The sequence below is a fragment of the Megalops cyprinoides genome, chromosome 6, assembly GCF_013368585.1.
Source record: "Megalops cyprinoides isolate fMegCyp1 chromosome 6, fMegCyp1.pri, whole genome shotgun sequence".
NCBI lineage: Eukaryota > Metazoa > Chordata > Actinopteri > Elopiformes > Megalopidae > Megalops > Megalops cyprinoides.
Genome location: NC_050588.1, coordinates 27,987,799 through 28,000,509, shown reverse-complemented (window position 1 = coordinate 28,000,509; position 12,711 = coordinate 27,987,799). Strand labels below are relative to the sequence as shown.

General features: G+C 39.8%; 1 protein-coding gene across 1 annotated transcript in view; it reads left to right on the top strand.

Moving 5' to 3' along the window:
• The window catches only part of LOC118779598 (centromere protein P), an 86,834-nt gene that overhangs the window by 73,458 nt on the left and 665 nt on the right, over positions 1–12,711 (top strand). Inside the window, exons 7-8 of the mRNA XM_036531771.1 lie at positions 11,891–11,970; positions 12,503–12,594. Of these exons, the coding sequence (XP_036387664.1) occupies positions 11,891–11,970; positions 12,503–12,594 (172 nt within the window). The remainder of the gene's footprint in view (positions 1–11,890; positions 11,971–12,502; positions 12,595–12,711) is intronic.

The window sequence follows — 12,711 nt, the reverse complement described above, 5'->3', positions numbered from 1 at the left end:
TTCTAGAAACCATTGTGATGAGATCTATGGGCATTTCCTGTCCTTCCTTTATCCTCACCCTAACATGTCAATTTAGAGACTATTACATTGATAGATCTTAATCTTTTTTTGTACATTTATTCAGAACACATTACTAATTAGGCTAATCCATGCTTGTAGCATTGTCCATGAAGTCATGGTCTTTGCAGTTTGTATTTGAAAGAGTTTAAATAACGATTAATTATTGGCTTTATGTAGGCCTACATGCATTTGTTTTTTTCACTGGTCAGCTGGACCCTTAGTCAGCGCATTGGCACCTCGTATCTGAGTGATTAGCAATGCTCACTGATAATGGGTTTCATAAATTATGATATGTCAGATCTGCTTGCTTGATTGCTTGATTAGAATCACCATTGTTGGGGAAACAACAATTATGCATCAACCCAACACGGAGTGCTGACAGGCTGTACCATGATTGATTGGGGATAGAGATAGGGTTTACCTTATAGTGTACATTTCTCTATTTAGCTTGCCTCAGGTGGCGTGATGCCTATTAACTTGTTTTTGGACAGCACGTATCATTGAACACTCTGTCCATAGCCTCTGCATATTTTCCGCTTCAGTGCAGGAAATAACACCAGGGCTTTATGGACAGGCGACTGAAGAACGGCAGATGCTGTTTAATTCAGAACAGATCATGGCCCAGTGGTTTAGAACTAAGGGGGTCATCTTTCTTTGTCCTGTCATTCCATTTAAACTGTGCTCGCCTGACAGATCATAGCCTCCTCACATTGTGTTCAGTCTCAATATATCACACCCATTTTGGAAATCAGTCACACACACCCCTATGGAAGTCTCTAAGCAAGCTCTCCCCTGTTTGATGTGTTTTAAATCACGTATGTCATCATACAGTGGAAAGTCCTCACACGAACCCCTGTCTCTGGAAGTTATTCGGTGTGCCTTGGAGTTTTTGTACTCTCGGCTCACTGGTTTCTTGTGCTTGAATGTGCTTAAAGGCCTGATCATTTCATGCGCTAAAGGGGCATAACAGAGTTGAGTCTGGGGCTTGGAATTTTGTAACTGACTGTTATTTTGCAGACTCTGTAAGGCAGGGCAATCCGCAGGATTTATAAGTGTGAATTTAGTGCAGTCCAGTTTTCCACACTAGGTATAGTGGAAAAATTCAAAGCCGTCCAACTTAAACCAATCAAAGCAATAGATTGATAGAGGGACGGGAAGGATAATTAACGTCATAAACAGAGGTGATCTGTTTAAATAGGCGGTCAGTTCTGTGTTTAAACTGTAAACATACTGGTTGACAAATGAGTCCCCCAGGAGAGTTCCATTTTTATGATTTAAGGACTTACAGGAAATTAGCTGTACACTTCACTATGTTAATGGCCTTTGCAGACAAAGTGAAACTAATTTTGGTCCTTCCATACTTCCCTTTGGGTTCAGAAATGGCTCTGGTTGGAACAGGGTGTTGTCCAAACAATTTAACCCAAATGTCACAGGTAATTAGGAAAAGGTATATATTACTGTATTCATACAGAACATTCCAGACTTATACCCAAATTTGGCAGATGGTTTATGTGCCTGTGTTTTTCCACTGCTGTGCCTCCAGTAGGATTTTCAAAGAGACTCCTGATGTCCTTGATTGATTCCTGTCAAAGATAGAAATCATGAAGCTCATGCTTTCCTGTCCAGCTAATATGGACCCCAGTTCCACTATCTACGATTGTCCCATCTATGAGTCAGAGATTGGACATGTTGGTTGATTTCCGCGGTGTGACTTGGACTCGCCTCAGACAGTGTAAGCGCCTGTCAGAAGCAAACAGCAAGAGCAGAGGAGGAACGTATTTGAAAGTGAGATCACGGGGACCAGATTATATCAAATGAGGCTCGGCCGTGTTGATTTTGCGCTGTCGTGACTACAATGTCCTGGCTGCAGTGCCCTGGGAGGGTGCAGTGACTCTGTGCGCTCTTGTTATCAGGTGAAGGGCGGAACCCTGCTGACTCAGTCCCGTGGTATGCACAGCTGTGTCTGCTTGGCACTCCTGTCTGTGACCCCGCACACACCTGCCACCACATGCCACACAGCAGATCTTCACGCTGTCTCCATTTTGTCAAGAGTAAAACTCTCGAGAAGTATCCAAAATCCCCCCCCCCCCCTTCCTGTGCATAGGCAGGCATCCATCGATACTGGCTTTTTACACAGCAGAAATTTGATGCCTGCCTGTGCAAGAGGTGTTGAGTGACTTGCGTGCTGATTCCATATCTGTTCTCCTAATCCTAATCCACAGTAGGATTTTTCATCACATTACATGCACATGTTGAGAATCTCTGTCTCTGGTAGCTGGAAGTGAAGTGGTGTGTTCATTCCATTGTGTGATCTTGGACTGCCCAGGCACCTGTGGATTTCTTTGGAAAATGTATTCCATTGATCATGCATTCCATTGACCATGGTGATCTCAATGAAACATATGAAATGAATTAGGAATACTTGACTGTCTGACTATGATAAATGGTGTTGTTTGTGTACCAGACCTATAGAAATCTAGACACTTGAAAACCTACACATGTTTGAAAAAAATCACCTCTGTGAGAAATGCATCAGACATTGGATTGAGGGGTTGCTTTTTCCAACTGCCATTTTGAAGCTTATTTTTCCACAAAGATGCTTTTGGTTTGGTTTAAGTCACATTCTTCCTTTACAGAATATTGTTTAAACTCCATCCAGCTAGATTTTTCCATACCAGTATGCTTTTATTTAAGATTCTGCTCATGGCTTCTAAGTGATTTTTCATATGAAGGGTAATAATATATCATCCATTCATTTGTCTGGAATCTATAGTGTTGATGGGGACTTATTTCTATATTTTATCTAATGCAGCACTATTTCTGTAGGGTTTAGAGAATTCAAATATTGTACTGGTAGCTACCACTCTATCATTATAGTGATATGCAATATTAAAATTTTTATTATGAATGAAAAGTCAAAATGCATCCTTGAGTTGCAAAAAAGTCTTCCCTGCTCTGTTCTTCACTGCCTTTGGCAAGACTTCCACGTATTGGCTGTGTTGAATGGATATGTACAGGGAAAAAGCTGGCCTTTCATCAGAGGGATAGTGAGAAAGCAGGCTTGCTGATAGAATGGGTTTGCACAGGCGGGTCCAACCTCAAAAGGACACTAAGCTGCACACAGTTTGAGGCTTCTGACAGCATCTTCACATTCCTCACTCACCCTGGAAGCACAGAGTGATGGCGTTTGACACATCAACAAACCGCTCCGAGAAACCCAGACAGCATTGTCTGACAAACAGCTCCACAAGCCTGACTGCATTGTCTGACGCCTTAATGGCCATGTTGCAGGAGAGCTGCCGTAAGTGCAGCACCGTGGGGCCCAGCATGTGTTTCCAGGGCTAGACACCGAAATAATGGTCAGGTAGCGCAGTATGCATCCACCCTAAACAAAGGGACTGTGGTTTCATGGACAACACACTGGTATTTTGAAGCGTTTTAACGAGGAAATATTTGTTTTGTTAGTGTGTAGGAATGACCCCATACCTTTGTTTTGCCTCAGAGTTACCATATACTTTCACACAGTAAAAGAGTTAGAGTTAGCACTAAGGGTGAGAAAAGTGTTTTGTTGAACATACAGTGGAAAGAATTTTTTCAGATTTGCCTTGTAAGCACCATTGACTTAGTGAGTGTGTTTTCTAGTCAGTGTCTCTGGGTCTCATTTTCAAAAACTTATCCATTTCAAAGTCCAATTAGTTATGCAAGATAGATTAAATTTATGCAGAAAACCTTTGATCAGTCTTCAGGGTACTGCAACTTGGGCCCTTAAACACAATGTTTTGAAGAATATTCACCTCAAAGCATAACCTCAGAGTATATACATGTGAACTCTCTTTTTTTAAAACAAAAACAGTTACGTCCACAGCCTCTTTTTTCAATACCTTTGATTCATCAATTGTCTGCAGTACCAGATTTATGCATAAATTAGTTGTCTTTTCACATCCATTGGGAAAGAAGGAATTCCATCCCAGCAACAGCAGCTGACTGTCTCACACAGCGTAGAGAGGCATGATGCTCTGGTGCTGGATCATTTCTGACCCAGCTGTGCCACTATGGTGCAGCAGTGTATGGGCGGTCCTTTGGGGTGGCTTTGCAGCCTTTGATTCTGTGCTTGTCATTGCCTTTAATTAAAAAGTTTATCCTTACAGATTTCATCCTCAGTGATTATCGCTGGGGATGGCGATAACAGGGCAGGAGTAACACTAGTTTGATGCAAAAGAAATCCTCTCAAATCAAGAAGCGTCTTTTCCCCCTTCATGGTTCATAAATGGCATTGTGTATTTGCTTAACATGTATCCTTATCCAGGGTGACTTAGTGGCATTTTTAATTCATTCATAAAGCTGAATATTTACTTTAGCAGTTCAGTTTAAATCTCTTGCTCAAGGGTACAACAGCAGTGCCCTATCTGGGAATTTAACCTTCTTGTTGTAAGATCACTTAAAAAACCCCTACTCCACACTGCAACCTCTACCATATAGCTGTTGATTAACAGACAAAATTGTGTTTAAAGCAGGAAAAGGAAACCGCTTACAGCAACCAAAAAAGACCACACTCATAAAAATGACAACTGCAGCTATTTCTTAATTAATTCAGCGGAAACTTTAATAGTAATTGTGATTTTATACATAATCATAATCTTTTAATTTCCCTTTCGTAGCAGACTTCAATCGCAATGCAAGTCTCCGTGTTTGAGGCTCTGTGTTTGTGTTTGTGTGAGTTTTTTTTTTTTTCCCCTCTCCTTGTGGCTTAGACTCATATGGTTCCAGTTTTGGTCACGAGACAGTGAAAAGGAAAAAATGACCTTGAGAATTCCTGGGGAGTAGTTGCCAGAATAGGCAGTGCTTTACAGACAGTGTTTATCTAATATCTTCAAAAATGGTAAAACATTCCTTCCTGAATAATTGCTTAATTAATACAGTCTCCATAAAGTGTGTATTTTTGTCTCGGCTGTTCACATGAATTTATGTCAATCAGAGGTGTCACAAAACTTGTACAGATCAATGCACGTTTAGCAGGACTGGGCATCATCATGATAGCTTCAGAGTATATTATATGATTTATCATCGGTTTCCTTTTCAGTTGTATTGCATGGCAAATTTCACTTGCCTCTCTAATTTTGTAGCTTACAACTGACCAACTGTGAATCATTGATGACTCGTTTTGTCTTAAGTGTGACTACACTGTCTTATTAAGTAGTATATACTCCTCAAATATTTCTGAATGTGAGATCTGCAGTAATGAATTCAATACATGAAGCTTTACCAAATCGAATGAAAACACATGTTTCTGTGCTTGAGGGTTCTGGGTCCCTCCAAGCTACCTCTTGCAACTTCTCATGTTGTGACCTCAGCCCTTCTGGCAACTTTCCCTTTAGTTCTCAGAAAGGGGCCAGTTACCAGTTAGCCATGCCGTTACCATATTTTCACTGCTGAAACTTTCCTTAGATCACTTTTAATTCACATCATGGACCACACTGAAGAATGAAAACATTAAGTTTAGCTTCTCTTTTTCTGGAAAAAGAAATGGTATAACCATCTTTCGCACTCTTGCAGAGGGCATGTCGGTGTAATACATTTCTTATGCTGGAAGGATTTTGAGGAAACAAATTTTCCATGTCTGTTGGGGAAGACTGGAAAATGAATTTACTGTCCCTACAGTATTTCATATAAAGGGATGATTAAATGCCTAATATTTTATATAAAATACACAGTATTATCTTGAAGTAGAAAGTGTTGTACTTAACATCTGGCAAAACTCAAGAAGAATATAAATTATGGTTTTCAGAAGTACTGTTTATCACATGATATTCCAGTGGGTCAATCCAAAACCCAGTGATTTTTGCTCTTTGGAATTTCACCTCTCATAATAGTAATTTTCCAGATTGGACTTTATCTTTTTTTATTTAGTCTGGGTTGATTTTACAGCCCAAAACGCTTACATTAATTTAGAACTTGTGTTACGTCTGCTGCTATTTGTGTCAGACTCTCTCCAGACATCTGGACTTTCTTGCCTTGCAGTTACTTTCGCAAGTGTTTTGTCACTGTTGTGTTATCTGAATTTCACACTTTCATCGCACTGCTGGATTTGCCCGTTCTTTTCGGGGCATTAAAATAAGCCATTTAATACAGCTGAGTTGAAATCATTTTTGTCTTCTTACCATAGGTTATCTGAAAAGACTCCGAAGTGATCTGCTGTTGGGGTACTGACCCTGTAGGTATCAATCAGATGTGAGGTATGTGTGGGTTCTGAGGATATAATCTGAAGATCATTATCCACCCCACCTATGAATAGAACCGTGTGGCCATAATTAAAAATGTTTATTTGCAACATGCTACACCACTGTCATTCTAAGAATGAGTACAAATAGATACAGTCATGAAGTCTGATAGTTGTTGCCATGTCTTTTACAGTAGATGACTTCCTCTTAACCTCTTAATCATAAATACGAAAATGCACTTTCCAGGCTGTATATTTGCAACATTGGAAAAGTATGCACATGTCTTGGGGTATATTGTACCAAGGTAATGTGCACAGTAGCTTTATGTAGTATTTGAAGTTTGAAGTTGTTGAAGTTTGCTGTTTGAAGGTGTATCGTATTAGTTGCCCTCTACGCTGTAGTTGTACAAATCTGATCTGTGTCCTCAAACAGATGCTCTCAGCTGAGAACTGTCTCATTGTGGAACTGTACACATCCTGTCCCTGTACTGTCGCTATACTTACTGTATGCACTTTTGTACGTCGCTTTGGATAAAAGCGTCTGCTTTAAGTAAATGTAAATGTAAATGTAGTATTTGAACCATGGCCCTCACTATCAAAGAGGTGCAAGAAGAGACATGATTACTTTGCAAAGCTGAAGTCTGAGATCCCCAGCTAAAGGTATTTGGCTCAAGGGTGTAGTTTCAGCCAGTAGATGTTTGTGTTGTCACTCATGCTTCTAAGCTCCACTGCATTCACTACAGATGCCCTACTGGACTGTCAGCTGCACATAATGAAAAAACGAAATTACAATACATACTGCAGAGTCACACATTTGCATACCTCTTCTCATTAACTTCTACACTATGATTGGCCCCCATATCATGATGCTTGCCAACCCAAAATCATACATTACAAACTTTTAGTCTAGAATATTTTCCGGTTTTGTGGGCAGTCCAAGTACCATGTACACCAAATTTTGTGGCAGTTGGTTCTTAATGAGATGACAAATTTTTTTACTGTTTTTCACATAAAATTCAATTTATTGGGGCCATGGTATTAATCAAGTTATATTCAAATTATGGAGCGCTCTCCTGTCAATTCACGCCAAATTTGCCATTGATTACGACTTTTCCAGTTGATCCAGTATGAAATAATGACTAATTCATAACAATTTGGCTGAGATTGCTCCTAGTTTCTCTGTTTCCCATTGTTGGTAATCATAAGAGATTAAAGGATATCCACTCCCGTGGATATCGTCAGGCCTTGGAATTGCTCCCTGGCCTTTATCTAACAGTTGCAAGCAGCCAGTTGTTCCAAAATCCTTGACTTGAGGATAGATAGCTAGTTTCAGCTGTGTAAATGGTGAACCGTGAAGAGTGAGACCTGAAATTGAATCAATCAAGAAAAACAGTAAATTTCGCAAGGAGAATAAAGGTCTCCGTATTTTGCATTCCTCCACCTTTGCCTGCTTTCACAAGTTGCTAACAGGCAAGGTATAACTTGTGACAAAAGGACCGCTATTTCAGGGGTTCATGGAGGCTTGCAGCGATGATGTTTTCATGCTTGAAATTATTTCGTGCATTGCTCTACAGTATGAAAGTAATCAAATGCTGAGGCAGACACCGGAAGAAGCAATCTTTTGCACGCCCCACCATGCGTCTGTGTAATGGCATGGGGAATGGATGTGCAAAGTATCAGGGAACTGCACCCCATGGTCAAATTACTGGAATTTTTTGGACTGTGAAAATGTGCCACCAGATCATGTGACAGCTGCTTGTCACATATGGAGCCTTATCAGAATTGGCCCATCACCCTGTTAAAACTGGTGAAGTCAAAATTAAATGTGAGCCAGTGATTCAGAAGTATAACTATTTTCTCGTAAGTTTCAGAAATAAATACTGAACAATATGTGCACAGCTTAGCCAAATAAAAACATCCCAGCAATGGAGGATGGAAGAAACATAAACTGATTGATGACTGAATAAATTAACACAGGCTTCATTTTTTAAAAAAGACAAGTTATCATAGATTGTGTGGTATATTTCTACACAGAGTCTTGTAAGTCTGTCACACGTGGAGCAGTGGTAAATTATCTGCTAAGCGGTGATTCTGAAGGCGCTGTAATCAAAGAGAATATTGTACTGTGTACAGCGCATGGGTAACTGGGCCTTGGGGATCTCTTTAGATGGTACTCACTCTCTAAGAGGTTCAGACTGATAAACTACATAGACTAAATAGATATAATGTTCCTTTGTCCCATGTTCTATGCAAATATAAATGAAAAAGATTAACAAGATGTGCAGGGTAAATTAAGACTTGAATGACATTTTTAAATGTAATTATAGATGGTGTTATTTAAATTATACCATCCAATAAATTGGGATGGTCTGTTATTTTCTGTTATGAAACTTTGGATGTATGTGCATTGTGAAAGTACATCTGGACAGCGTTGCCGTGAATGAATATGAATATGTATATTTGTTTGTTGCTCTTTAACTTTTGCTACTCATTGTTCCAAGATGTACATTTCTGTGAATAATGATCAATATAGTCTTCCTTTCGAGGTTTCTGTACCCCACACATAACATTGTCCCATTTACCTTTGGTAATAGAGACCTTGTTTCAACCTTAAAATAATATTTGGTATGTGTTTTTCTGTTGATGGAATTGAGGTCTTTTTTGAGAGTTACCTGGAGTGCCCCATCTCAGAATGAAAACAAACGGAGGAAAATAAGAGTAAAATACCATCTGAGATAATTATGGCTGCCACCGTTATAGCAACAGCAGTTTCTTCTTTGAATAAATAAGGGAAGGAAATGGAAAAAATGTGTGGCAGTTATGACCCAAAGCAAAGACCACAAGGTAAAATATGATTTATACCTGCATTAGAAGTGAAGTACAATGACGAGCAATGAAAACCTGTCCCATTTCTCCACTGCGAAGGTTGTGTGTGTGTGGGGTTCTGTATTCACAGCATTAACTGCCTGTGGTCATGTGACCCACTGGGGCTAAACCTACAGAAAGATGTGGTACAGACTCAAAAACACCCTCTGAAAAGAGAGGTAACCTTTTATTTGATATCCTGTTCATAGTGAAAATTAGCTGTCTTGAGCTGCTTAATGTTATACTTTTGGCAGCAATTGTGGGGGAATGGATAACTGCACAGACTTGCGTGCTTGCTCACGACAGAGCTGTGTATTTCATAGTATAAGTACATAAAAGGGTAATTAAACAAGAATTAAATTATGGCCTGAAAAGGGGTCTGAGGTCTGAAAGAATACAAGAATACAAAACTCCCAGGGTTTTTTTTCCCCTCCTTTAACCCATTAATACGGTAAATGTTCTGCTCACTCATCAGTTTTATTTAATGGAGTCAGGCACCAAATGTAACACTTTATTTTCAATTAAAAGACACAAGGAAACTCCAGAGACCACAATTGAGCTATAAAAGTTCTGGGCAGCAACTCTCTGTTTTGTTCACCCATAAAGCAGTTTTTCTGAAGGATTTTTTATGTAATATCCTTTCTACAGTAAGCACAAGCTGGTACATCCCATTGCCCTCTCACTATATAATGAGGCATTGCATATATATTCCATAATGCAACTCGGTGAGTTAAAATTACCTCCAAGAGGCCAATGTTAACTTCATCTCTGAGACTCTATGGGAATGAGGGAGCTTTTACCTCATCCTTCATGGGAAAGGGGACTGTAAGTAAAGGGGGGACTGTATTTGTTTTTTTCCAAGTTAGTACTTATTTTTTTGTGTGTTTTTATGGTGAGCCACAGAATTTGATGCATTTAGTCAGTGATCCCACTGATTCTCGAAGACTGGGATTGTTTTGACCTTCTCCATCCTTCTGCATTATTATACTGTAGCTTATTATACCATGAAACATACTTGATAGGCCTCAAAGAATAGGTCAGCACCCACTTTCTTAAGAGTGTTTACAATAACAGCCCAACGTAATTTCATTTCATTGTCATTGATGGTTGGTGTCAGAGTTTATCACAAGTGTAGGGTTTGGAGGAAATAAATGAGAAGCTATACTTGACACTGAGGAGACTGTTGTGTAAGGCAAAAGGAATATGATTAAGGTTTTGTTTTGTACCAAACCGTGAGACACACTGATTTTCTGTGCTCTCTGAAATGTAGTGGAGTTACTTTACCCACAAGTTTCCATTTCCACATTTTGCCCAGGAAGGATCTGAACATTTCAGCAGCATTTGGCAATTCACTTTCCCTCCACATTACACATTTCTGGGGTGAACTTTGTGGCGCCAAGTGTTCTGGCATCTCCCGCAAACCCAGACACTGTTGAAAACCCTTTAATTGTAGGAACACTTATGCTCTCATAAGGAGGACATTAAGAATACAATGATAACACATACACAAGGAGGGTAACTGGCATAAAACAAATATGTCAGTAGCTTTGAATCCTCCTCTTGTATTTAGCTTTTCAGTGCCACATCCATTTCAGTGTTTAGAAATATAATCCTGTGTAAAGAGGATGTCAGGAAAGGTGTTCTTGCTGACTGTGCAGTCCTAGCAGACTTCTACAGACTATCACTTTTGTTTGAAGCTGGTTAGTTAGCAGGATGTGGCTTTGTAATCCTGGCAGGGTTAGGCAGGACGTCCTCACCTCATTGCTCTTTGGTACCCTGCAATTCATCAGACACCTGCAAGTTGCCTGCGTAACATCAGCAAAACAAAAGCCATGGGCCATGTGTGAGCGTGTTGGAGGATTCCATTTGTCTTGCTTCTTCACCAGTGCAGAGGTTGTTGCAGTTAGACAAGCCTAATGTACAGTTGGTGATCCCAAGCTAATTGCAGAAAGTACAAAATGCAAACAGCAAGGACCATGCATGTCTTGGGTGAAAGTTATTCATTCTAGACTTTGACACTCCAGACTGTCTCCATTCTACTTTTATCACCATTTTCTCAATTGCTATGTATGCATCATTTTCAAGTTTTTTGATGTGTTTAGGAGATTGCTCACAATTTATAACAACCGATTTATAGTTGGGTTCAATATCAGCCTATCAGTAAAATGCCTTATTCAAAGATACAGCATCCGAAGTCAGGTCTGATTGTTCTACAGTGTAGTGTGACTTGCTAATATCTGGCTATTAGAATGGACTCAGATATCCACAGTAAAGCATTGATGGTGTGTCTGATCCTTCCCAGGTGTCCACATCCCTACCAGGTGGAACTATACCTTTGTAGCCTCACACCTGGCACCAGCAGCATGTTTCTTGTCTAATCTATCTTAGAGACAGTCACTTCATTTAATACAGCAAAATTAGGGGCTGTTCTCCTCATCTCTTCAGCTGTTCATGAACTACTCATCAGTTTGTTCATAGCTTTCACAAACAGATTTAAGTATTTCTTTGTACTTAACAGAATATTTTTGAGTTTGGTAGTCACAAACGAAAAATCAAGGACAAAGCACAAAGTAGGAGGATTGACCAGTCCGTTTTCTCTCATATGGTCCATTGTCCTGTACTCTTGCTTTTTGCCTTTTCTTGATCAGTAAAAAAATATAATTGTAGAATTGAAGTGCTGTTTGAGGTTACATTGTTTCGTGCACACTTATGAAACGTAACGTGTATGTTTGCTTTCTGTAATGGTAGGAGAAATACCCAAACATAGTGAGCCTCCCAGAGGGCTGCAGGTCTGAAGTCATGGTGATCCATAACCCTAAACTACCCGGGTAAGTCTCCCTATCGCATACATTCAAACTCAATCATTCATCCAGTCAGTCCACAAACTGTACCCATTGTTCCTGCCTGAAAATAGCTACCAGTATGTGCACCAGATTAAGTTTTAGAAAGCAAGCGGTCAGTTAGCAGAACAGCAAAAATAACAGTTCTGCCCCCCATGTAGGCCCAACTGTGAAGTGATTGATGTCCTTGGATCTTAACTTGCCATCTAACTGCTCTTTCAAAGCATGTAAAGGATAAAATAAAATTCACCCCTGTCAACTGCCTGTTATAGATATCCCCATCCATTTCAGTTGACTTATATTTGATACCCATTATTTATGTTTGTTTTACATACCCCTTTGACTTCATGCTAAGCTGCAGTGCTAATCTTAATGCCGAAATTACTTTTTGACTTTGTTTCTGTTTGTGATATTTTTCTGTACTAATTCACCTTTCATGGTGTGCTCAGTACTGAGGTCAGGAATAAAACAAGCTTTGCTTACAGCACATTGAAAACTTACCAAGGTCTATCTGAATCAGGTGCACACTGACTATTGTTTGGAGCATAAATGTCACAAAAGAAGGAGTGGTCACTCCCAAGATAGACCTGCTGACAAAGCTTCCAGAACAAGGTAAGAGCAAGAACAGCCCTGTTCGACTGTGTGTAAGACAACGACAGCAGATGGTCCTTTAACCTCAATGCTATGCGGCCAAGTTTTACCACCCTTTTTGTTTTGACAGGAAAGTGA